This window comes from Echinococcus granulosus, assembly GCF_000524195.1.
Source record: "Echinococcus granulosus chromosome Unknown EG_S00028, whole genome shotgun sequence".
NCBI lineage: Eukaryota > Metazoa > Platyhelminthes > Cestoda > Cyclophyllidea > Taeniidae > Echinococcus > Echinococcus granulosus.
In genome coordinates, this window is record NW_020170408.1 from 212,469 (window position 1) to 238,070 (window position 25,602).

At 42.3% G+C, this 25,602-nt stretch overlaps 2 protein-coding genes across 2 annotated transcripts; both read left to right on the top strand. All coding sequences in view use genetic code 11, as the record gives it.

Annotated features, from left to right (window-relative positions):
* Nucleotides 1–3,045: 3,045 nt before the first annotated feature.
* EGR_04459 (hypothetical protein) lies at nt 3,046–7,068 on the top strand (the record flags this gene model as incomplete). The annotated part of the gene is made up of 5 exons (XM_024493708.1): nt 3,046–3,055; nt 5,057–5,142; nt 5,329–5,441; nt 5,985–6,107; nt 6,858–7,068. The coding sequence occupies 5 exons, from the start codon at nt 3,046–3,048 to the stop codon at nt 7,066–7,068; spliced, it is 543 nt and encodes a 180-aa protein (XP_024351822.1).
* A 975-nt stretch (nt 7,069–8,043) lies between these two features.
* Nucleotides 8,044–18,849, top strand: EGR_04460 (acid sensing ion channel 4 pituitary; the record flags this gene model as incomplete). Its single annotated transcript, XM_024493709.1, has 9 exons — nt 8,044–8,079; nt 8,219–8,271; nt 8,379–8,588; nt 10,790–10,954; nt 12,750–12,844; nt 14,970–15,205; nt 15,857–15,896; nt 15,978–16,264; nt 18,205–18,849. 9 exons carry the CDS (start codon nt 8,044–8,046, stop codon nt 18,847–18,849), a joined length of 1,767 nt encoding a protein of 588 aa, XP_024351823.1.
* Nucleotides 18,850–25,602: the final 6,753 nt, after the last annotated feature.

Below are 25,602 nucleotides of genomic sequence, written 5' to 3' on the forward strand. Positions count from 1 at the left end.
TGTCCGATATGATTTATAATAAAATATTTGCAAAGTGGCTGAATACACATAAGTAGCAACCCCTGCTTGTATTTTACCGAAACCTTAGCCTTTTTCCCTCAAAATAGGTTTGCTAAAACAGAAAAGCAGCAACTTCTTAAAAAAACTGCTAAAGTTAAATTTCTTTTCTGCATTTTGAGATATGTCTTTCAGCGGGCAACGTCAAGGCGATCCACTCTTTAACTAACCTCTCTCACCTGTCAAATGTCAAGGGCATCATGTCACTGCCAAACAACTTTGCTTGGCTTCTCCTCTCCTTTGAGAACAAGGAACTCTCCGGTGTCTCATCTTGCCAGGAAAAAGGATTACAAGGTGTAGCGTCGATTGTTGACATTTGCAGGGCCTTGACACCACACTCAACTCGGAGGCCATGGCGATGGGGCCATCACCCATCCCTCCAAATAATTTTTTTTCCTTCTTACCCTTTGGTGAAGTGAGAACTACAAAGTAATATAATAAAAAAATTGCTTGCTTGGAGAAGGAAAAGTATTGAATGTACGGGCAGAGTTTTATTTGCCTCGATCAAGGGTTTTAGTAATTTTTAGTGGGGTTATTCCGGCCTAAAAAGGCGGAGCCTGGACATAAATCAATCCGGAAGGCATCCATATTTTGGCCTTTTCTTTAAGGCCTGAAAAAAAGGTGGGGGAAATAAAGATGTAGACGTTTCTTTTAACAATCGGCTGTGTATCTACTTCTCTCGCCCCACCCTTTCTTCCTCCCGCCAGGAGAGGTTAGGTCTTGACTCCCCCACCCTCCTTGCACCGGTCGGTTGGATGTCCTCTCTTCCGCTCTACAATCCCCAACCGGAAGCAGACGCTTCTTTTCCAAAGAGCAGTTAGGACGGTGATAATACAAATTGGAGAGGGAGTCCTCCCCAGTCGTATGGTTAATGGTCCAGGCGTCACGTGTGCCACTACCTTAACTACCTCAGCTGCACCGGGTGACAAGGCAGCAAAAGGAAGACAAAGCCTTCTTTATTCAGTCGAAAACAGTTTACGTCAGCTTACGTGTTACGTATACGCGATGCAAAAAAAATGGTCAAACTTCCAAAGGAAGGTTAATGCAACACCTTAGCTACATCTAATAATTATGATGGACTCACACGCAGTTATTCGCACGAGAAATTGGGGGGCGGGGGGGGGGAAACAATCAAGCGTAGTGATTTTTTGGTGTCACATGGCTGCCTTTGCCTGATTAATCAACTACCTCTAGGAATTGCCAATCATGGGTGAAGACGAGGGAGAAATCTCTCACATACACACAGCCTTTGGCAGAACTCCGCCCCTTCCCTAATCCGCTATGCAGGATGAAGTAGTTTTTCCCTCCCTCAGTAATATTTGCAGAGGATATGGGGATAGAATTTTTTCACTCCTCTCCCTCCCCACACCCTTGCCCTCATGAGCAAATTAAAAAAAACTTAACAATCACCAATACCAAGGGGACAGAAAGGTAGCATTTCAGACGTCTGGGCAGCTGCTATCCCCAATACCACCGCCACAAGGTCTTTGAGATATGCGGGGGAGGGGTATAAGGGCGGGAAAATGGCCAAAAAATGAGGTACAAGGTGAATTTTTTACAAAATGAGAAGTGCATTTTGCCATGGTCTGCAGTTTGATTTATGACCACTTATAACTTCCTAAAGTGGTGCGTAGGTGACTACTGATAAGGAAATATGGGTACTATCACCCACACCCTTCTGGTAGCCCCTATAGCCGGTAACAGCTGGGTAGAAAAATATGTGCAATTCGTTTATACCTACCGGGGCGAAGTGTACGACCTTCAGTATGCGTTCCTTTGCGGTTTCTTAACCATTAATTATCCCCCACCGAATCAGGAGAAACGTTTCCTTTTTAATTCATTTCCCTTCCTACTGCCAACGCCTCAACAGGAACCGACATTTCAAACCTCTTTTCGAGTTTAATAAAACGGTTAATTTAGTTTTTAAAAAGTGGTGTTAATGAGACAACACAATGAAGACATTTGTGTTTAAGGCGCTGAAGTTAACTAAGTAGTATTTGTGAGGACCTTTCTTTTTTAAAAAAACACGTTAAAAGTACAAATTTTAGTCGAACTATCACTGAAGTTGTTTAAATATGCCACTAAAAAGAAAAGAAGCGTTTCTCTTATTTGCTTTTGGCGTTTTGATGGGCTGAATTTTGATTGGATGCTGAAAAGCGGCGCCTAATCCATGGTCTCGCAAATTAAGATGATTTAAAACAGCCACCTTTTTATGGTCTTTGTCAAGTTACCAGAAAAGGGTTTGGACTACCTTTGGTGAACCATGCTTAACTGAATTGACCTGTCAGTCTGCCAATGCCGTGTCATCGAACAAATCTCTTCCCCCCCCAATCAGGTGCTGTGGCCAACTCCTCTTCAACACTGGAAGGAGGTGCGATAAGAGGCGATCCTATTATTTCTGACGGAGAAAATTTCAAAATAATTAGCAAATTTTGAAAGCAAATTTTTATCTTTCATTAGCTCGGAGGAGAATTTACTGATAAAAGCGAAGTAACTGGATCTTCACATGCCTCTCATTAGGGACAGATGATAGACAGTTAAGTGAAAAGACTGCCTATCTGCATTTTTTTGTTCCATTTACCTACAGTACAAAAGCGCATCGTATATTCGGGAGGTTAGCCTGACATACTGAAATGTGTGTGATGGGAAAAAAGCCAACCGTAGGCAAAAAATTATAGTATAGGATATTTCCCTCGGATGCTTTCGCTCTCCCATGTCCCGAAAACATCTCTTCGCCCCCAAAAGAGCGTGGATGTTCCGTCTTCTGCTCCTCGATATACCCGCAGCTGGTTTGTGTCCCACTGGAAGGGGATCGTAACCCTTAAAATATCCTCATGGTGTAATTTAGTTACTTCCCCCTGCCCACTCATCAGATTCGGGGTTTCGGTTTAATTGAACCGGATTCGCTTCACCGCTCTCGCCGGTGTAGCATCGTAAACCCTCTCTAAGAGGGCAAAGGTGGCTGACAACTTTGGAGGGACACAAAAAATGTGTGAAGGTTTGGAAATACCATCGAGGTAGTAATCAATACCACACCGACTGCGGGAGGCCCGTTGGAATGTGATGTGGCCATTCTTTAGGGCCGCTCCCTTCTCTCCAAGATCACGCACCTTTGTTGCGGCAAATACACTTCCAGTTCTTTAATCAGACAGGGTCAAATTCGTCGACTCTCGTATGGGTCAACAAGCCATTAAAAAGGTGCCCCCAAATTGTGGAAGATCATTACAACAAGCTGTTGCAAGAATTGAGACCTTCTTTTGCTAGTTAAACAAAATACTTAGTTAATTAACAGACGGAAGGACTAAAATGCCATAAATATGGACAGCACGTAATAATGTCATGGTAGTGACAGATCCATCTAGATCGTTGAGTTGTGATTGGTTAATTAAAGGGCACAAAATACACACGGTTCTGCCGTCGATTATGTCCTATTCTTTGAACAAAAAAGGGCACCTCCTCTTCTGCCACATCGGAAATCTACCCTTTTCGTCCTCCATTAAGTGACAAGCTTGACAGGAACTGCCTTAAGATGCATAAGAGAATACTCAATTTTATACTTTCCTAATAAATTTGTCCTTTTTTCAAAAAAATGACAAACGAAGAGACAATTTGGTGTACAAATTATCTTTTTGAAGAATTGTCTTTTGTTGGGGTGGAATGTGGAATTTCTTCTCCACTCCCCATCCGCGCTTCTGATTGGTGCATACATTGAGCCAATGAGAAATCGCCACGGAAAAGTACTCAACCAACTTCTCCAGCTCAAATGAGCGAAGGTATTAATCATGCTATCAGTATGAAATCCGGTGTCGAGTTTGGAATACTACCACTACAGCCATCGTCCCGTGGTCGGAAGGTGCCGAATGAACCCTTACTCAACAATCAGGAGTGCATACCCGCAGGGAGTGGGTTTCAGGGTCACATTCATTTCGCAGAACTTACGAAAGATGTGCCACGACAATCCATTTCCACAATTGCAGCATTAACAGCACTGGAGTTACGTGAGACAACAAGAGTCTCAACGACAACAACGCCACCGGTGAGCAACCCGTCTTCAGGCCTGGTGGCAGTGAATAAGTCCCCCCTCCCATCACATATGATCGCTTTGACGCCACAGACAGCACACTTTGCGGTGAATACAAACCCCATCGCCTCGGAGATGTTGCGGCAACACAAATGGGAGACCTGTCGGAGGAAGTGGTTGATGTGAGTGCGTAGGGAGTATTTACTTTCTGGCCAGTCTCGTTTAGCCTGACTACGGCTGCGCGACGCAGTCATTTACTGATTTTGGAGAATATTAATCTTTGAGATATTAAAAACCCCACAAATTAGTGATATAAGTTTTCTTTGGAATTGCAATAATGCAGGATATTTTAACAAGGGAATATAAGACGAGCCAAGAGAGAGAGGGAGGCAGAGACAGAGGCAGATGGGGGGAGAGGGAGGGAGTATTTCGGCTAGAGATTTACGCAGGTCTCACCCAAATTAAAAAGGCCACATGCATGAATGTTCACTTAAACAAAGACTGGTCGACTGTATAGAGTTTTTGTTTTTCTCTGCCTCCTCCCTCCCCCACTGGTGAATTTTTGGATAGACGCAACAGGTGGAGGCTGCAATGTATTTGGGACACTCCCATGAATTTTTCCCCCAAGGATGTACAGTTAAATAATTTTCTAAAAGAGAGATGATGAAAAAATCATTTTCTTTTAAGCCTATTGGATGATTTTTTGAGGGTGTATATGGATGTCCATGTCAAGAGCCCGTGAGTAATTATTAGACTGTCGCCTTGATAATTAGACCAAAATTAAGGAAGAATGTCATTTTATTTTCTTTTACAAATTAACTGATGTGTTGAAAATCTTACTAAATGAGAACAAAAAGGAACTTACAAACTTTTACTAAAAACCTTTTTTGCCTTCTTTAAGTCCACCAGAAGCGACTTTATCGAGGAGACCTATCCAAGTGACCTTAAAAATTGATTAATTATTTATTTCTTTCCCAGCAATATTTTTTAAAAGTTTCGTTGAATTATTTCTATATATTTCTGTTGTTTTAAACACAAATATGTCTGTTTTCTCGTCTGAAAATGTATATACCCCTGCTTAGGAATACAAGGCGGTCAACTTAAGTGGTGGAAAAAAACTCGAGTAAATTATTATTTCTCCCCCTTTATAAAAATTGCCTAATATTTTAATAAATAAAACAAAATGTAGGCCTTTTTAGGGCATTTGTTGGATGCATGAGATAGTCAAGTTGGTATTTAGCAGGTTTTAGTTCGAGGAACAGTTCCCTCCATTTTTTCTTACTTTAAAAGAGAAAACAAGCATCAGCAGGCCACAATTAAATGTCAAAGAATTAAAAATTTGTATAACAACTCTTTTCTTTAGGTAAAAAAAGGCTTCTTAAATAGGCGGTACCGGGGACGGTGCTGAAACCAAACAGTGGGAGGTTCGCACTGCCTCTCCTTTTTGCAAAAAGTACGTAAAAGCTGGGAGGATGAAAATGGAAAGGGGATCGGTGGGTTTGGAATAGAGCAAAATTTAATGACCACCAACTGTCGGCATTGTGACCGTCTTTTTTACAACCCCAAAGTGAGTGGGCCATAGCCGGAGCCTTGGACCTCGGCAATCGAGTTGGGAGTGGGGGTGGGGGTGTCCCCACCCTCCTCCTCCCCCCTCCAACATTCTGGTGGTATTTATTGCGGTGTTAGTCAAGGCCCGCACACTCACACACACACACACGGAAGAGGAGGAAAAAAGAGCAATAAAATTTGTTAAAATTTAATTGAGAGGCTTTTTACTTTTCTCTTTTTTTTCACCTTTTTTTATCGCTCCTCAATAAGAAGCGTGTCGTTCTTGAGAGGAAAAATAAGCGAGATAAATATAAAGCAGATATGTACTTAATGATTAAAAAAAAGATACAACTTGTAGTTTTAAATTTTTTTTTTGGCATAAAAAAATTGCCAATTTTTTGGTACCAGTTGTTAAAAAGTCAACATTTTGTCTTAATTTGAAAGCCCTCGAGGTCAGCAGCGCCTTCAAGAAACCAATCAGGTTTGTGCGATTTCTAGTGAAGTTGACTTAATTTTTCCCCGTACGAGGAATTTTTTTAAAAGTATATGCATCCACCTATTGTTATGCACTTTTAACCCCCTGTCTCCCTCGCCATGTCACGGAATGTGTCAGTCAAACTGAGTGGATGTAAGCGGAGCCGATTAAGTGGAGAGGCTTCAAAGTCTAGGCCTATAATAACAAAGGAAATAAGCGTAGAGTGAAATCCTTACAAGGGCAGTTAGAGGACCCTAAATAACTTTGGTTAAGTGGCGGATCAAGCTAAACTGTCAATTTGGTCTTCACGTGACAGGCTTTCAAGTCTGTCTGCTGTGTGGTTGCGGACAGACGGACTGGTTGATTTGTGAAGCGATTTGACATTCTTAATTTAGCGATGTGGTGACTCACTTATCGAGTCATTGTTTGCCAGTCACAACATTGCATAAAATAATTTCTTTGGGCTTTTCCTCTGGAATGCTAAATAAAATATAAAAAAGGAAAATTGCATGAATTTGGTTGGCTACCGTGGAGGGTCAACATCCTTCGCACGACCTCCTTTTGACCTGCCTGTGTCCGCACCAAATGTAGCGTCAACCAATGACACGGAGAAGCTCAAACAATTGCGGAAAATCAAATTTCTTTATTTTTTAAAGTATAAATTCTGGGCTAGTAAATGGGATCATCCCTCCCTTAATGCATTATTTCCACCTATCTCCTCCATCTCAACTATATACCCTATAAAATAACAATCAGTCTCTTAATGGCCACAAATTTATGCAAAATGGATTTTTTTATATTTTTTATAATAATAATTTTTATTAATCGCTTTGTTTTACGGCAGGATTTAAATACACCGCGATTATTTATTTTTGCCCAACTGACCAATGAAATTATTGGGCGTAAAACAGTGCCTTTTTTAGAATTTTCTTCTTTTTTGGAACAAAAACACAAACATAGGAATTAGGCGGTAGAGTAGTGGCATATTTATTAGGCACTACTCTGCCTCTGCGCTTTCGACCGTAGGAGGAAGTGTCACTCGCATGTCAGTTTATATTATCAATTGTTTATTCGGGTCGGGGAGAAATTGGAGGCACAATTTTTCATCCCAATGATCATTTTAGGTAAGTTTATGCCACTCTGAGGTAAATATTTGGTAGGACTTACTCTCATGTTATATTTCAGTTCAATGTAGTGGGTGAAAGACAAATGGGTGGTGAAAAAATTAGGGAAGGAAAAAGAGAAGCATTAGGGACGATGATCCTTATCTCCTTCTCCTACCCATCTTCCAAATGGTAAACTTTTAATGTCTTCTTTCTTGGCTGTGGAAATCTTACCAGCACTGGCTATAACTTACAGACTGCCTAAAGGTTTTCGGGCACGGTCAACATGTCATACCACCGAACGGAGGGAAAAAGTGGAGCTAGAATTGAGCAGCCTGCTTAGCTAAGCGTACAGGTAGACACGTAGTAACTGCGCTGCTTTTTTACACTCCTCCTTTTGAGCGCCTCTTTCCTCTAACTTATTTTATAGGTCACTTGGGTCATTAAATTGCCTTGCAGATGCATTTTGTTGCCTCGTCGTTGAGGCGGGGGGAGGGAGGAGTACACTGATATCGTACAGATCAAGGTGGGATGGTAAACTCTCCTGAGACTTCATGAAAGTGAACGCCTCACAGAAACAGGCGTCAACGGCTGATGCACTTCATTAGACAATTTGTGTGGTAAAATTGCTAAAGGCAAAAAGCCCTAACTCCAGAAAAACGTCCATTTTTTACCATGATGAGGCACATATTATCACTAATAAGCAAACACGGTAGTAAATACGTCAGAAAGGAGTTTTTGTAGAAGCATGATTGTTCGTCTTAGGCCATATTAATCCATTATGTGTTGTCTCGAAAAAATGACTAAAACTTATCCACTTAACATGATATTGTCTAAAAATGTCACCCAGACCATTGGTACCCCCCTCGGAAATCGTGAGCCGCTCACATTACCCTACACCATAGGATCTACCCGTGAGGAGACTTGCCCTTTCCTAGCCATCTGTAATCACCCCTCCTTCTCCACCCCAGAGTTGACATTTCTTCAGTTAATGGTTATCGTCTCTTCAAGTAGACAGACGAAAGTAACTGGACTAATGGAAATTCCGATCTGAGAAAGACACGGAGGTAGGTAGAGTTAATTTGAGGCCAGCTTGTGCCTCACTGAGGCGGAGAGACATTTAAAGAAGTCCTTAGCCTTCACGAACTCGTTTGCTTCATTTATACCTTGACAGAAGAGTGGGCATCGTTCTGGCCGTCGTTCTGGTGCTAATTTGTGTTGTCTACCAATTCTGCTCCTGGACAAGTCGATGGCAGAAACGGCGCACCTTTCTGCTGGTGCAAAGAACTCCCGCCTCCTGCGTCAGTGATGGTCGAAGCAATTCGGAGACGGAATTTGTGCTAAGTGGTGTCAACATCACTTTATGCAATGCTAATCCGTTTCGGTAGGCGGATTGATTTCAAATCCTCTCTCAAGTTCTCTAAGGAATAGGAACTTGGTGCCAGATTATCCTGCAAAACCTAAAAAATAGGGTTTTTAAGAATAGATAAATTTTTTAGGCTAAAATTTCAATGAACAAAATTACGTTTATTACCAAAATTGTCATTTTTGGTTATTTACCTCTTATTTCATGCAATACTACTGATTAGTGGCTTATCAGTAGCAAGAAATCATTATTTAGAAATCCATAAAAATTGATGACATACTATTATTTTTGCGCATTTTATCAATATTTCTTAATTTGGTAAAAATCTAAATAACAACGAGCTGCTAAAAGACATAATTTGAGGCCCATTTATATTTATTTTACAAACCCGAATTAACCTGCTTTTTATTCAATATTTAAATTAGAAAAAAAACTTTCCGATATTTATTGGTTGAACTATTATTACCGGAAAGGGTCGTGCGGATTTACTAATGCCTTGGTGCAACGACCTGTCGTAACTCGGGGACGTGGGGTGAGGCTCTGTTATTTTATGCGCGTTTTATAAAGCACAGACAGATGGGCCCGTCCGCCACTTCTACCACATTTCCCATTTCATTGTGCACTTTTCCAGGTCCTCAAAATGTAAATTGGTATTATTTGGTTCAACCTCGTCCAATTGTGGCATTGGCTCTCGTCCAGAAGGATCATCAACCTTTGACAATGGCAGAGAATTACGTGTCAGCATTGATTATAATGTCAAAGGAAATCCAGCGAAGATGCAGCCGTCAATTTATATTTAAATCAAAGGATATAAAAGTTATCGTAGTGAAAGTTAAGCGGTTGGACTCCCTCCAAATGCGTATATAGATACCAATACATGTGGAGGAGAATCAAGTTGCTCTTCCACACAAATCCGTCAATATTAGTACCTGGCGGGGTGAGAAGAGTCTTTTTCAGGGCAAAATGAGCAAGCAAATAAATCACTGGCTACCCTTAGACGGTCCACTCACTACCCTCCCCACACATCCAAAACACATTCACATCTCCAGAAGACTATGATAATCTTTTGTCTCCAAAGCTAAAGCCTTTTCCTAGAAACAGGAGTTTGTTCCAACCTCACACCCTCTAAGAGGATTAGATAAGCTGTTCTGTCGGTTAATTATCTGTGATTTTCCTACAAAAATATGCTTTATTCATGTGTTCAAAGATAAAGGGGATATAATGCTCTACTATTTTGATAGACCTGCCATTTGCAAGTGGTTTTTTGTGATTTGATATGACTTTACTGACGATCTATATGTAAACTTGGTAAGAAGTTCACAGCGCACGTAGGCCTACAAGCAGACACTCGAAAATCTTACAAAATTTCGACTCGTAAAAAAACCTACAGGTGATTAATTTAAACATGGAAAATATTATGGTGGTTTCCCGAAAAACGGCCTGTTTTGAAACTAATTTTTGTAAAATAACTGTTGTTTTATTAAGATATTCTTTTTAAGTATTTGAAAGTCAAGCAATTGAAGCCATCTCAAACTCCCAATTCGAAATACATTTCATTAAATAATTCTTACTAACCATCACCAACGACTGTTTTTTTTAGACTTAGATTTGTATTGCCATGCTTCGTGATGCCTAGAAGTGATTTTGAAAAGGATGTTAATGGGAAATTCTCCAATATATCAATAATCCGGAAACGAATGGAGGTAGCTGATTGACTTAAGGCTCATGACAACTGACTAGGCTTTTGTGGGACACGAGTCATTCCTTTTATTCCCAGTATGATAAATAAGTTGTATAGCATTATTGCATTGTACTCTCTGGCCTAGTTGGCATCATCTTTTTCTTTCAACTAACCGTTCGGGAACACAATACACGCACTTTTAATTGTCCTTTAGGTAAAACGCTTCATCGAGGTTGGCAAAATTGTTCAGGAATAAAAGTATAGTCCCATTTTTAGCCAACATGAGAAACGATGTTCACAACGGCTAGATTTGTAGATAAAATGTTATAGTAGATATAAATTACCAGCAACTTGCGCTTTTAAAAAGTACACCAAAAAACGTGGATCTGACACTGTGATCTGATTAATTCGGAGAAATCATCATCTTTTAGATGTTTTCTCCCCCCTTTCATCACCACTTTCCCATCTAGACATCACAAGCGATCATTTTTTTCGGGGTTTTTGAACCATCTTTCCTCCCCGTCTTATCCTCTTTTAGAGGATCCGCAATCTTTGACTTGCCCAGTGGAAGTTACCTCTACGACACCTTGACGCGAATTCGCAGTGGAGCTATGCGTGTTCCCGACTTTGCCAAGGAGCTCAGCAAACAAAGTCTCTCCACCCTCATCGCTATCTCACATCACATTCCCGATATGCTAAAAAGGTGAGCCTCACTTTTTTTCTTTGAGAATATTCTCTTCCCCCCTCAGATTGATTGCCATTTAACAGTGCGCTGATTGGCTGATTTAAAAAAAACATTTCTCATTAGATTTTTCCCCGTTAATGCAATTTTTGGTTTTTGAGGGGAAATAAGAGTCACAAATGTAAAGATTTTGTAGAATTTGGGATGCGCTTGTTCAAAAACTTGTTTTGAAGTGTAAATAAGTGTAAAGAAATTTTGTGTATTGGGTATAACTTGGAATTTTGACATTTTATTAAGAATTGAAACCTTTTTTCCTATTTTTACCTAAGAATGCCGTTATTAATGTGTCAGCCCTGGAGAAGTCTCGGCGCTCTGCGTGATCGCTAGGGCTGGTGGAGAGGTTGAGGGCGTTGCAAATTAATATTTTCTCTTCCCACGACATTTCGGTGTGGTAGGTCTACCGGTGAATAATTCAAACAAATGTTGGAAGGATTAGGCTAAAAAAGGTAGGTATACTCTATTCCGACCGGTAGTCACTTTGAGAAACATGACGACAGCAAAATGACGCCAATGTTGGGGAATGTCACCAGAAAATCAGGCTTTGTTTATCCGCCTCTCTCTAAGGCGTCAGTAAAGTTGGTAAGGGGAGACCGCTAAATTACCGGTTTACTTTTGCCTGTCCAAGCCTAATTAGAGCGGGTATCGGCCGGCTTTCAGAGTCGGGTGTTGGGGCAGGTCTACTTCATGACAGTGTAATATCTCAAGATGGTGGGATCTCAGCCCACTGTTAAACTGACCGGTGAGGAACATTGTGCTGCATTTGATGGGAGGGGCAGAGTGAGTGAGAGAGAGCGGAGACATGGGTTCACGTCAACTTTACCTCCTTTTCCCCAGGTGATAATTATCGCCTCTTGGCATGTACAATGACATGAAGAGGTGACGTAGATATCTGGGCGATAAAAGAGAGCTAGGAAGGGAGGTGAGTGGTGAAGAGGATGACGAAAGAGAAGGCAAGGGTTGAGATGGGTTGCTGGGGTTGTTTTCTTGTCAAGGCAAAGAGCTTTATACACGTCTTCCCCCCCCCCCCCTTAAGTCTACGTCTCCTGGGTAAAAGGAACCGCCTACCCTAGATTAGAGCAGTGACGCTGTCACTGAAAGAAAAGAAATTCCAAGATTTCTCTCTTTTTAAATTATGTTATTCCCTCCTCACCTGTTTTATTGGTAAATCACAGTTCTACTACTCCATCGTGTCGTCAACCTGGTGTTTGTCTCCAGCTAATTTTCGGACACAAAAGGTACGCCGAATCACACTCAACACATTCTCCGTGTGTGGGATATTTTGCACGCACCTTGGAATCTTTGTTGTTCTCATACAAAGTTAAAATAAACCCTCTCTTTTTTGGTCTCTTTTCATACACAAAAGAAGATTTTGCACTTTTTTTATGACGGCGGAAGAGAAGGTGGAGAAGGGGAGTGGGGTCTTTTATTAAAATAAATTAAAAATCAACCTTTTTGACACAAATTCTTTGTTATTTGTCTTGTCTTTTAGCACTTCCTAATTGTGGGGTTGTTGTTACTAAGGTGACTGAAAAAAAAGACTTTTCTGTCAATAAGAATATTCGCATTGTAAGATATGCTAGTCTCTGTTAAGGGCTAAAGCTTTTCATCTTTCCAAATTTTCGTGGTTTAGAAACGAAAAACACAGCCTTTTAATCTGTTTGTAGGCAAATGTCCTGCATCACTCATCGGTGCCTAAGTGAGGAAAAAATGAAGGGAGGAATAAAGAGAAATTTTATGCATCCTGTCTCTCTTTCAGTTGTACGATCAACGGGCTGTCCTGTGGACAGAGGGACTTTGAAAGTGTCGTTAATTTCAACCGGCTCTGTTTCCGTCTAGCCCTGAATTCTTCAGGTAAGTAAAAAAGTGGAAGCACTATAGAGTATACCCGTGAAGTATAGGTTTATAACCCCTGATCTACTTATTAACTTGTGAGTAGTATTTAGCTATGTGTTAATAAATTACAAAGAAATCTTAGCTTTTGTGATTACATAATCATAAAAGATACTATTTTTATTTAAAAAATTTTTAACAATTTTTACGAAGAATGACGTCAAAGGTTGGCCGAGTTTTAGAACTCGACTTGGAGCTAGGTGTCAGTTGATGACCCCTTATGCTGTGGGTCAGGTCAATTAAGGCACGCACAGTGTTGTAATAATTAAATGCGGAACTGGAGGAGGTCCAGATAATGTTGCGGCTGTGGATGGGATTGGTTGATCGCTGATTACTACATGAGGTACTGCCGTCAAATTGAAGGGTTGGAAGGTCATTTCGCTGAGAGAGGCGCACCCTGAGGAGAGAGTGAAAATTTCAACCACTTCACAACGCAATTGAACAAAGTCCATTGGACTACGGTCTCTACAGTTTACACTTTAGCTGACTTGCAAACCTCAAGAAGGGGAAAAGAGCGGAGAAGTCCTTCTCCAAGCCTGACGACATTGCGTCTCCGGTCGTGAAAGGACACACACCAGTTGAGAGGAATGTCTCCAGCCAGCATGGAGACGCACTAGGTGGCGACAAATGTTAATTAGCCGGCGTGCAATCAACTGGCTCATTCAAACACTCAGCACGCTTCCACAGAAAGGAAATTCAAGTACAGATCATCCCAAAGGAATTTTGCATTCTTAGATAACAAAATGAAAACCTCCCTGTCCACAAAACAAGAAGTTTATGCAAAAAGATTATTTATCCGGTGAACTAGGTAATAAATAGTTTGTTTAAATCGTGCCGGAGTTAAATGAGCAAGTGTTTAAACCATACATTCTAGTTGAAAAAAAAGGGGCAAATTCAATGTCAAATAGAGCCTCCCCTTTTGGTCTTTTCTTTAAAAAAGAAGAAAAGGAAAGGAGAAAGAAAAACTTGGAGTGTAGAGGTCTTCTTGTGCCTCGTTAATTTAGTGCAATAGTCACTCAAGCTGAAAGTTCCACCGCCGTTACGCATGCGTTAGCAGGCTGCGGTTAAGAGAGGAGGAAAGAAAAAAAAGAGAATGGAAATACGTGAAAAAATCGTCTTGTCACTTTGATTAGAAGAAATAAAAGTGTACTTTTCTTTCTACCATTTCGAAAAAGGGTCACCTGTAACGCCTGAGTGTCGACGCTATTATCCTGCTAGAGCGGTAAAAAGCCGGCCATTGCTTTATCATTCCGTCCATCTCTCTCGACATCTGCCAACCCATCTATCCATCCGTCCACGCAAGTCATTCCATCTATCCACTCCGTGTCCATCCAACCATCCATCCATTCATTCACCCATCCATCGACCCATTCACCCATCCATTCATTCACCCATTCACCCATCCATCCATCCATCCATCCACCCATTCACCCATCCATCCATTCATTCACCCATCTATCCATTTGTCCATCCATCCATCCATTCTGTATCCACCCACCCATCCAGCCTGCATCGATCAATCCACTTACCAGTCCGTTTATCTTGCCATCACTCTATCTACCCACTTGCCTCTCTATTCGTCTATCTGTCAAATCACCTTCTGCCTGCAGTCTAAGAGCCATCGCAAAGTCTTTCGTTCACCTCATCGAGCGGTGTTTAAGTAAACGACCGAACAAGGCAACCAACTTTTTCAGTCCATCAAAGACGGCTTTGTAATTAAATACTTTAACAATACAAGGGCAGAGTGAGGAAACACTTCTTCCTTATCCCTTTGAATAAAAAAGTGGTAGAGTCAGGGTGGAGGGCCAGGCAGAGGCGGAGGAGAAAAGGTTGATATTTTGGTCAACTTTACCCTCAACTAGCCATCGCATCCCTTTTTACTTAGCTGACTTCCCCAAACTAAGGAGGAGTGTCACTCATATCGGAGGATAATTAACACCTCCGCCTAACACAGTTAATTTGTGTTGCTACGGCAACTTTTGTTTAATAAAATAACCCTTCAGATCGGCTGCCGTAACACATAAACCCTGTTAAATTTAAGGTGCTTCTCTCTTCTCCACCTTTTGAATTTCTCCCTTTTTCCTAGCGCGAGAGCTTCGGCTGATCTTGGATCCGCAAGAACACGAGTACCTTCTACCCAATGAGGCAGTGGTCGGCTTCTACCTCTCAGTGGACAATAGCCACGACCAGGCCATATCATCTCGAATGGGTTTGAAGCAGTACGAACGATCCATTGATATACTTCAACCACCGTCAGAAGGCGATGAACTGTTTGTGGGCTCCCAGTTCCAGACCTTCATCCAAGTCGGCTTCTCCGATGCTGTAGGTTGGAGGCGGCCTTAGATTTGTCCATTGTTCCTTCATTTTTTTTCTTGAAGAGACACTTCCATTGTACTGCTTTGGAGGGAAGTACTTATGGTGATTGGACTTCTAGTCCCATTTTCTTGTTCGACGTTCTGATCTACGGATGGTGTGCTTTTAAATGGCTGGAGGAAGATAAGGGTGAAGATTAAAACAAATTGGAGGTTTATTTTACCTTTTACCTTTTAAAGATTTGTACGTCATTCAGGATCAAGGAGGGAAAGCGGGAGGGATGGGGGGCACTAATTTACCTCACCTCCACCTCCGTTCCCCCAGGTGATGATTATCTCTCGTGTTGGTACGTACATTGCCATGGTAAGGTGAAGCAGACAGTTGGACAGTAAACTAGAGATACAAAGGGAGGTGAGGTGGGGGGAGAGGAGAGGAGAGACGGCTAGAGGTGGGCTTGGCAGCTTGCTTGTGGAGACAAGGTGCTTTACAACAGCCTTCCTCCCCAAGACCGCGTCTCTTGGATGGGGAAGGAATTGCAAATCATAGATTGAAGTAATGATTATGCAAAGAAAATAACATTTTTTCTCTATTACAACCACAAACCATTGAATCATTATTACTAAAAAATGAAAGTTTTTCCCATTTTCTTCTCTTCTTTAGCCAATCCTACCTCCCAGCTCTCTATCATCAAATTCCAAAGGTACGATTTAAGTAGTATATTTCCCACTGTTTTTTGAAGACAAGGAGGGCGTCAATTAAATCTGCTACTTCCTGCATTCAGCTCATTCCATCCGCTCGGTGATACGCTCGGTGGTACAGGTTGCCAAGCCAGTGTTCAGTTCCAACCTCCTTCAATTACGGGAGCCAATCACATTCCGAGGCACCTCCAGGATGACAAAGGCTCGACTAGTTCAACAGTGGGCCTACCTACGACATGAAAATACCTCAACTATTGTGGTTATTGAAAATCTGGCCCTCCGATTGGGTAACCTCAAGAAGGACTTCGATAGAATGCTTCAGAGTCTAGCGGAATTGAGAGCAGCACAGCACATGACCTCTACGTTTGAGGTGGGTCAAGTGTCCAAAATTCACCATTCACTTTGAGAAAGAATTTAGTAGACCGAAAGGTCACGGTATGAGTCATTTTGGCCAAGTCAGTAAGTGAGAGGAAGTAAAGATATCGTGGATGCGCTTGTCGACTAGTCTTCCGCGGGGTTTCAAGTCGATGCGTCTAGGGATTGCGTGGTCATGAAAGCTCCTGACCACTCGCTCCTGGATTAATCAGGCTGATTTCCCGATCCAGACACTAACAACTACCTCAAATCTCCGGAAATAGACATGGCATGACATGACGTAATGCAAATGATTAACCCTAAGCTCAGCTTTCCTGTCGCCAAGAGGCAGATTCAGACAGTCTCGGGTTTAATATAAAAATTTTTAGAACCTGTAGAGCCAAAAACAAAATTTCTAGGACCCAAAAATAGTTTAAAAAAATGCCACGACGTTTCATTGTCTTCCCTCTTGTAAAATAAAAAGCCTCTTTTCTGTGGTAGAGGGGAGAGAGGAGTAGGAATCGCAACTTCTTTTGCCTTTCTTTTCTTCCCCTCAAATAAAGTGGGGCTCGCGGAGGAGAGGCCATGTACCCGCTTTTCCTCCTAGCTACCCAACACATACCAAGGGGTGATGGCTTAGGGGGAAGGGAAAAAATAATGTGACATGACGTGACATGTTTGACGTGGCATTTGTACTCGGTTTTGGCAAGTGCCCTGGTGCATTGACCAACTGACAGGGGGCTGAGATAGCTGCCACCGCTACCAATTTGCCTTGATCTTAATGAACGTGTCGCACATACTACTGAAATAGCAAGCTGCTTATATATTACTTGTAACCTTTGACCCGAAATGGGGGGAACGTGGAGATTGAATTAGTCGAAATCACCGTGTCATTGTCCGTTGGCTTTCAGTAGAGCCGAGACAGGCACACGCGAACCCCCAAGAGGTGATTTAAGGGGGTAGGGAGGGAAAGACGGTGGAAGGCAGAACCATGGCAATAAAGCATTTTGATAGTCACATTTTTTGATTAAAAGAAAAGACGACTAGTCTACCACTATGGCAACCATGAGTTTGAACCCTCCGTAGCAAAAAAGGGCGGTTCAAATGACGACAGGAGTTCCAAAATCTCTCTCCTAATTAAGTAGAGCCATCTGTGGTATTTAAATTTGAGTGTACCTATTTTATTGTTCAAAAAGGCAAAAAATGAAGCTTTGGAGGAGATTTATTACTTTAATGTTGCTATTGGAAACCAACTAATTTGGAGCGCATAATTTTTTTTGCTTGGAAACGTTGAAAATGCTACGAACTCCTCCCAACTGCATATACTATTTATATCAAATGCGCTGTGTATTTTGATACAAGAAAATAATTATTAATTGGAGGTCTTCACTAGACGATCCAGAAATTTCGACCTAATTTCGTCCACTAAGACGTGGAAGAGAGAGTTAGAGAGCTGGAGAGAGATAGAGACGAAAGGAGGGAGGGCAAAATCAAGCAGCAAAACACAACGGCCCTGTCGGTGCTGACCTCGCTTGTCGGTCAGTTGGGTGTCGGTTAGACCGAGGTAAGGCTTACAGCAGCACCTACCACTAAGGTGTTTGGTGGTGAAGGCGATGTCACTCCCGCATACGACTCCTCCTACCTACTTCAATACGGAATTATTCTATAATGCCGTTGGGTGGAGATTTGGGTGCCCTTGTGGGTGAAAGCGCATATAAACAAACAACACATCACTCTAAGCTCCCCTCTCACCCCATACCCCCATTTAAGTGCTGTTCCCGCCGTTCTTTGTGGCAGTTCTCCTGCTCTAGCCGTAATGGTAGTCTGGGTAACAGAATCTAAGTTGCCACTTAGTAACGATAGTGCAGACGAGCAGATCGCAGAGGTTAAAGGCCATGCCTTTGGCTAGGAGCGGAGCCTGTGCTCTTTGCCACTTCAAATTTTACCTTCTTACAGCCTTCAAAGTGGGACTACGTGGAGACGTGTCTCTCCCCAACTGGCATAGCCTTGAATACAATCGTCAACTTTACTGACGGTTTCCACGACCACCTCTGTAGCCTGCTGGATTCCAGTGACCAGGACTCCTTCCTAATCCGCAACATTCACTGTGACGCTGAGCTAACACAATTGCAGCCTCCATCTTCCACCTTGGAGACGGGTTCTACTCTCCAACTCTCTGTAGTACAGATGCTCTTCTCTCGACCTCACACCACGAACCAACATATCATCCAACTCCTCCGAAGACAAGTCAGCTTTCTTTCCATCGTGAATCAGGAGTTGCAGCAACACCATACAGCTGGCAACATGAATGGTGTTGAACTGTTGGAGTGCACGCGATGTGAGCGTCTAGGAGGTGGCGGCATTGATGTTAGAGCTTCCATGAGTTGTCACCGCATGGATCGAAAAGCCAAAGTTAATATGACGCAGCATTGGGAGCTCTTCAAGAAGTTCAATCAGGCAATTGCAGCGTGTACACAACGACTGGATGCCCTGAATAAGGACTTGGAGGCCACCACGATGGCAAACTTGAAGCACATCCGGGCTTTTGTAAGAGGCGTAGGAAACGATGCAACAGAGATGGGATCGGCTACACATGGGTAAGTCAAATATCATCGTAATGTCCCCTCCCAAGACGGTAAGTGACCTCCACTAGTTTTGTGTGCCATGTCATTAACGAGAGACGGTGGCAAATTGTCCTCCATCACTTCCGTGGGAAACACGAAACTCCGCCGCATATTTTGCCTCATTTACTGATGAAAGAGGGCTTTTTTGCAGTCAAACAATACTCTCCTGTGATACGCATCACTTCATCTCCACCAGACCATATCAACTTTTGTGTGGAGCTCTGTGCTGGGGTAACTGTTCCCTAGGAAGTGCTCACCTCTTAAAGGTCAAATGGCAACCGCGGATCCTGATCGAATGCTACTTTGCCAGGACAACTGGAAATTGCTAATCAAATGGAATTAGGTCCTAACTACTCCTAAGAGGGAGCCTATACAGACGGATGGGTGCCACTGCATTGACAGTTGTCAAGGCTCCCAATAGAGGCTCCGTTCGCCGACACAAGGTTATGCAGTGTCGCGTGGCTGGGGTGGTTTTTTACTGGCAGACCGTTTATTGCGTTAAAAGTCATTTAAGCTGTTGCTAGGACGTGACACTTTGATTGTCGGTGGTCAGTAGCCCTCTTACGGACGCTTGAATCCACTGATCGGGGCCATTTTTGACTATTCGCTTTTCGGGAGGCATGAATCGCCTGGGCCTTGACAATTATATCACTTCTCACTTAAGGGTGAAAAAAAAGCAATCCCGCTGCTTTCCCACACCCTCTCAATAAATCTGACATTTCCGAGATAATCTTCCCCTCTTTAAGCTAGTAGAAGTAGCGCTTGACGTGTAATCAAACTGACAACCCTCAATTAAGGAAATTTTTCCTCTTTTAATAACAAAGTAGAATACGCAGATCTTGTAGAAGAGTCAAATACAAATAAAATTCATTTACTGTCTCTTTAAGGTGTTAAATTTCACTCGCCTTAGGTAGTAAGCCCTTGGAAGGGAAATAGGGGTGAGAAAGGGCGGAGGGGTGGAGGAGGGTGGGAGTTAAAGCCCATATCAATGAGTATCAGCTCGTTTCATTACATACAGACGCACGTATACACCCCGACGTGGTCTTCGCGCACCGCATAGGGGAGAAGGACTCTTACATTTCTGTGCCCTTATCTGTATTCCATTATCTGTTTACACCTTTTGTGGTCGCCTAACTTTCTGGTAACTTGTGAGGGCAGTACCTAAAGCGGATGTATTTTTTCTCTTCCTCGGTGAAATTTAATCCATTTGGTTTTATTACAAGCAGCGGAGGACCAATGCGTTGGCCAGTGCTCATGCCCTCGGAGCTGCGACTGTATGTGTGTCTCAGGGGATCGAAATAATCCACACAATAACCCACTCAAATGACAGCCATACTAGTTAACCTTGCACATAGTGCTAATATGCCCTTAAAAGTAGCAAGGACCAACTATAATTAAGGTAAGCTCGATTCTGTGCCGCTTTACGCTATACCCCGAAAAAATCGATAAATTCGCTGGACCACCGAGGAAACCGACTGTAGTAAATCCACTTCCGAAGCAATTGAGGAGGTGCATTTCCTGCAGCCTGGAATTGGGGAAGAATTAGTCATGTGCATGGAGGCAACATTTCTTTAAATTTAAGTTTGTTATTCTCTTTCCCCTTTACCAACAATGTTGGGCATTTTTAGTTGCTATCGCACTACTGCAAGGAGTGTATTTTAAACAGTGGGTGTAATGCTCCCTTGCATTGGACTGCTTTTAAGCACCTCTCCTTCATACCGGCAGGTGAAAAAATATAATCTATTAAAAGGTCAATGAAACGTTCCCCTTTTCTTTAAATTTTTTCCTAGCGTTATTTCTAGCATTGCCCAGTTATCAGTATTATCGAGGTTGATGTTAAAATTTGTCGAGATCGCGCCTTTTTTAATGTATTATTCATGATTCCATAAAAGTGCCTTAACAGACAAGTTCCGTGGAGGGAGAGAGGGATGAGGAGGTGCTCGAGGCGGCGCAATAATGCAGTGTCGCTTTTAATGAGACTTTTAGCTACGCGGCTTCCCCAAACCTGCCCGATTCGACCGACACCTTGTCGCTGATGGCGAAGCCAAGGGATCGGAGGGGTCCAAGTACCTTTCGATTTAACTTAGAGATATACTTTTGAGGTGAAGATGTACTTCAGATTCCCGGTACGTCTGAACTAACCTGATGGGTGGGATTTGAAGTCGACTAATCCGTGTATATAAGCTTAAGCCCAAAGCTGTTGAATTATATCTGCGGCAGCAGAAAGGCCGTAAATGTCGGAACAATTCGACTGTATTTACATCAACGAGGAAGGAAAGTCACTGCGGAAACTAAGCCGCTACACTGTTCTTCACTCAGTAAAAAGGAGGCGGGATTTGATGTGAGACTACCGTTCCATTTCTACCGTTTGTTGAGCGCACGATCCAGATATTACCGGGCACACCTAAGACCTCGCAGAAGAACAAAAGATAGCTTTATGTGTACGTGCGACCAGAAATGCTCACCATTAACTCCTTGCTGATGACAAAGCATTTGCAGGTAAGATATTTTGGACAGAATACCTGCAGTCAGAAGCAGTCGGTAGGGTGGAGAACGAGGGATACCGCCTCATTTGTGTCCTCCGTACCCTCCCTCAGGTGATGATTATCTCTGTATTTTGACATTCGACATACTGACTAGACGTGGGCAGGAGATTGGACGATTAGGAAGTGAAAATGAGATAGGAATGGATTTAGCCATCCTGTTTTTTCCTATCAACTACACTTATTTTTATTACAGAAAAGCTTAAAAATATTTTCTTTTTTGGTTTTGTTTTAAACTCTTATTACATCCCTGATCCACCGGAAGACACTATTGGGACTACAGGTCTGAAAACAGGAGCATCTCATGCGTACCGAAAGGCGGAAAGACCAGCGGTGTAGATTACCAAGTCATCATTAGGGCCAGGAAAATGCATTCATCTTGGAGTAATGTCATCCTCTTCCTCTCTTGCTCCCCTCCTACTTTGAGCGTGGTCCCACTGCTTCAACTAATGCGGCCAGAAGCCTTTTTGGTTCCCATTTTTGACTTTACTGCTGTCAAAATGTAGAAGTACTACAGATCAGAGGGGAGTTTTTCAGTGCGTGCCTCCAAGGGCGCTGTACAGCGCAAAACTCAGAAGTAGTCGACCTACAGACTCACAGGTTGGTGGTAAGATTAGTTAAGGGCGGATTTTGAAGATTCTAAAGCTCACCCAAGCCTTATAAGAAGAAAGAGCTTGCTTTGGCCTGTTACAGAGTATATGCAGCCTAAACATCTACGAGGTTTTTTCAACAAATGCGGCAGGATTTTCCCATAAAATGGGTCGTCTAAAACTTCTACCTAATTGACTAGCTAACTTTCAAAATGTTTTTCATTATTATGGACACAGCAGAGGGTGACATTAGTGCCCATTTAATACCCCGATTCAAATGCATTTGCTTTTCAGAAGTGCTAAAGTCACGTAGCCATTTACCCCTTAGAGGAATAGGGGACCTTTCCGAAAAGTACACTTTTTAGCTAAGGTGAAGTATTAATTTTGCTAAAGTCGACATTTCGCCGGGCAGTAATCAGGATAATGTAATTGTAAGTTTCGGTTAAGGTTAAGCCTCTGTACTGATAAGAATTGTGGGTTGTAACATATTAATGGTTAACAAAATAGAAAAGTTTTGGGTATGCTTCCCCTCAACGACCGCTAGAGTAGTGAAAACTGTGCTTGTACTTTCCAAAAGCGAGCTCTGCTAAGCTTATATAAACAGAAAATCCTATTCTAGTGAATACTTTTAGACATTTGGCACACAAAGTTGTTAAATTTTTTAAAGACACTTTAACGAATGAAATTCTCGAAAAATTTTCATCTGCGCCCATATGTACATTAATTGTGCCAACCTAGCCTACGATCATTAGTAATGATTTTCCTGTTTGAAAGGGATTTGAATTGCCTTCTAATTCTCCGCATCAAATCGACTACTTGAATTTAATGTGTTTATATGACAGACGCAATCAGTGGTGCGATTCAGTCGTTAATCCCATCAGGTTACGCGGCATTTCAACATTTGTTAGTATCTATTGTTTTGTCAATCATAGGGCACGAAAGTTTGTCTAGTAACCAGAGTAACTGAGTTTTTGGTGGTAAAAAATATACCCATCTTTTTTACGCATTGTGCGACTAATGCGGCTGAAACACAGGCAGTCGTTGCGGTGGAAGTGGCGATGGCGCGACAAAATTCTCCTTCTTCACTTCAACATTAAATTATGCATAAAATTCTCATTTGGTAGCCATTTCCGCTCTCTGTAATTTGATTTATGCTTCACTCTTAATAAGCTATCCCTCCTAGAAGGCAGGAGTCACGATAAATATCTAACGAAGGAAATTTGAAGGTGGAAAACAGCAGGATTAGTTTGGAAGAAGAGAAAAAGGAATGCAGTTAATGCTTTTATTTACTATCGTAAGGACAGGATTACGAAGCTGTTGGTAGTATTTTTGACCTTAAAGATCGACTCCACCACTTTTAGGCCACAAGGGGGCCTTGGGGGATCTCTCGGGGTCCCGCCAAACAGAGTGCCTCTGCAAGTGTTCAAGAAAATGGGGGGTGAGGGTGCTAGAGGGATCAAAAAAGCTTCGTTGATGCTAGAGTTTGCATTGGAAATGCGCGGAAACATGCTTCGTTCGACAAGTACGCCTATTGGCTCAACGCGAACTGTCGCAATGACCCCGAAGAAAATTTCCTTATTGCCTTTAAAAAACTAATAAGCCGCACCAAATTCTTTAACAAAACCTTTTTTAAAGCGAAGAGATGTATATTTCTGGAATTCATTTATCCTCTATCTTGGCGCGAGAACTGATAGTTGAGTAGAGTCCAAGGTTTAGAAAAACAACAGGACGGTGCATTTTTAAATTTTCCAGTTAATTTACCCTGACAATTGGATGCACATTTTAAACTTCCGCTGTCCCATTTTCATACATCGATTTAAGAGAATTTGGTTTTTTTTTCTCAAATTCACATTCAGGCCAAAAATAACTCTTTCGACGTAAAAAAAAGCTGTTTTTTAAGTAATGCAGAGTCCGAATGAGATTTTATAACATGCAAAGGACAGATAATCTGTCAACGAGGATGTCCTCAAAGAAAGGTCCTCTGAACTCGCGGCGACTTATAGAAGATAGGCCTAGTTGAACGGACAGCTTTATTTTTCGTTTCGCCCCCTCTTTCCGTGGTAACGTCTCCGCGGTGGCTGCAGTAAAACCACTCGCATGACAGAAGCCAAGTTTTTATGCCTCAATCTTTCATCAAGATAAGTCACTGAAGCCTTTCATGGTCGCCCTTGGCCATCCCCACCATAAGTACCACTTTGTGGGTGACCACGGCGGCTACAGGGCTCCATAACGGGAGCATTTTTGCCTTGTCATTTGATAAAATATGGAGTCGCGGCTCTTTTGAAGCTCATCCGTCCGTTTGGGGAGTCTGTCCAGTTACTGGGATGGCTAGAGAAGTAAAATTCTAGCTGCCGTCCTTCACTTCGTTAATTGCATCTTCTTGCAGCACATGCGTTTGGGGTCTGTAAAAAGGAGCTTCTGATATGCCTGTCTACTCTCTCACTCCCTCTGGAGCAAATTCTGCTTCTTATTTGTTTGCAGCAGATCCGCCTACCGCTGTCACCCATGCAGCACAGCTGTCAGTATCATAGCTGGTGGCGAGGCAGTACAATTTACCAAGCCCAGTAACCAGTCCGTAGTGGATACGGGCGTGATCTGAAAATCCAGTGTGACTATGTCTGTGTGGGATGAAAATGGCGAGTGTTTAAAGACTTCATTTAAGCAAAGCAAGTCCAAGCAACGTCTATTTAATCATTTCGCCTCATTTTTTCCCTGCAATCGGGAATAAATGAGGAAGTGATGTAGAAGATTCTACTGATAAGGAGGGAGAGAGAGAGAGGAAAGAAGCATTAAGTGGTTGTACAAGTCCACATCCTCGTGATCACTGTCACCTCTGCCCTTTGATGCTCCTTGGAAAAAAGTGTGATACAACTTTTGGGTTAAAAGGCATTACCCTTAATGGCAGTGGCTGTGGCGTGGAGGCCAGTTAATGGATCGCGGTGATTACTTTAAATTTTAACATCCGGACTTCCGCTATTTCATTTCTGCTGGTAGTTGTTGGATGGATTTAACTACACCTTTGATCAGTTGATAAGCGCAGTTGAGTTAGAGTCATCACTCCATGTATAGTAAAGTTTTTTTAATGAATTTACAAATTCATTTTGTGAAGATTAACTCATCGGAGAAGTGACTTAGTAATAACCAACTTTTTTTGGACAATAGGCTTGTGCTCAGGTCAAACCGGGACCCGCGTGATTACGCGGAATTAGTGGTACACTTCTGGGATTCTCTTCAACTTTCTAATGTATTTCTGGAAGCCTTAAGCATCGAAAAAATCTGGCCTCCAACCATCAAAAAATCATTTACTTTTGTTTTTATAGAAGGCTGGCATCACTAGCTCCAACTTAAGGTGCCCTTAATGATTCCCAAGGCCAACCGGTTACTATGACTACGCGTGACTAAGACAGCCAAGTGACTCGGACTAAGGTGGTATTCGGTAGCTAGGCCTCAGGCTCCCGATGGCCATCATGCCGACTCAGATGCGTCAGTACTGAAGCGAAAAGCGGGTTAGGAATACAATAGGATCCAGGCCACTTCAAGCCTTGTAGCGTAGGCTATCCACGCCTGTAGAATGGATCAGGCTTGTTCACTAATGGC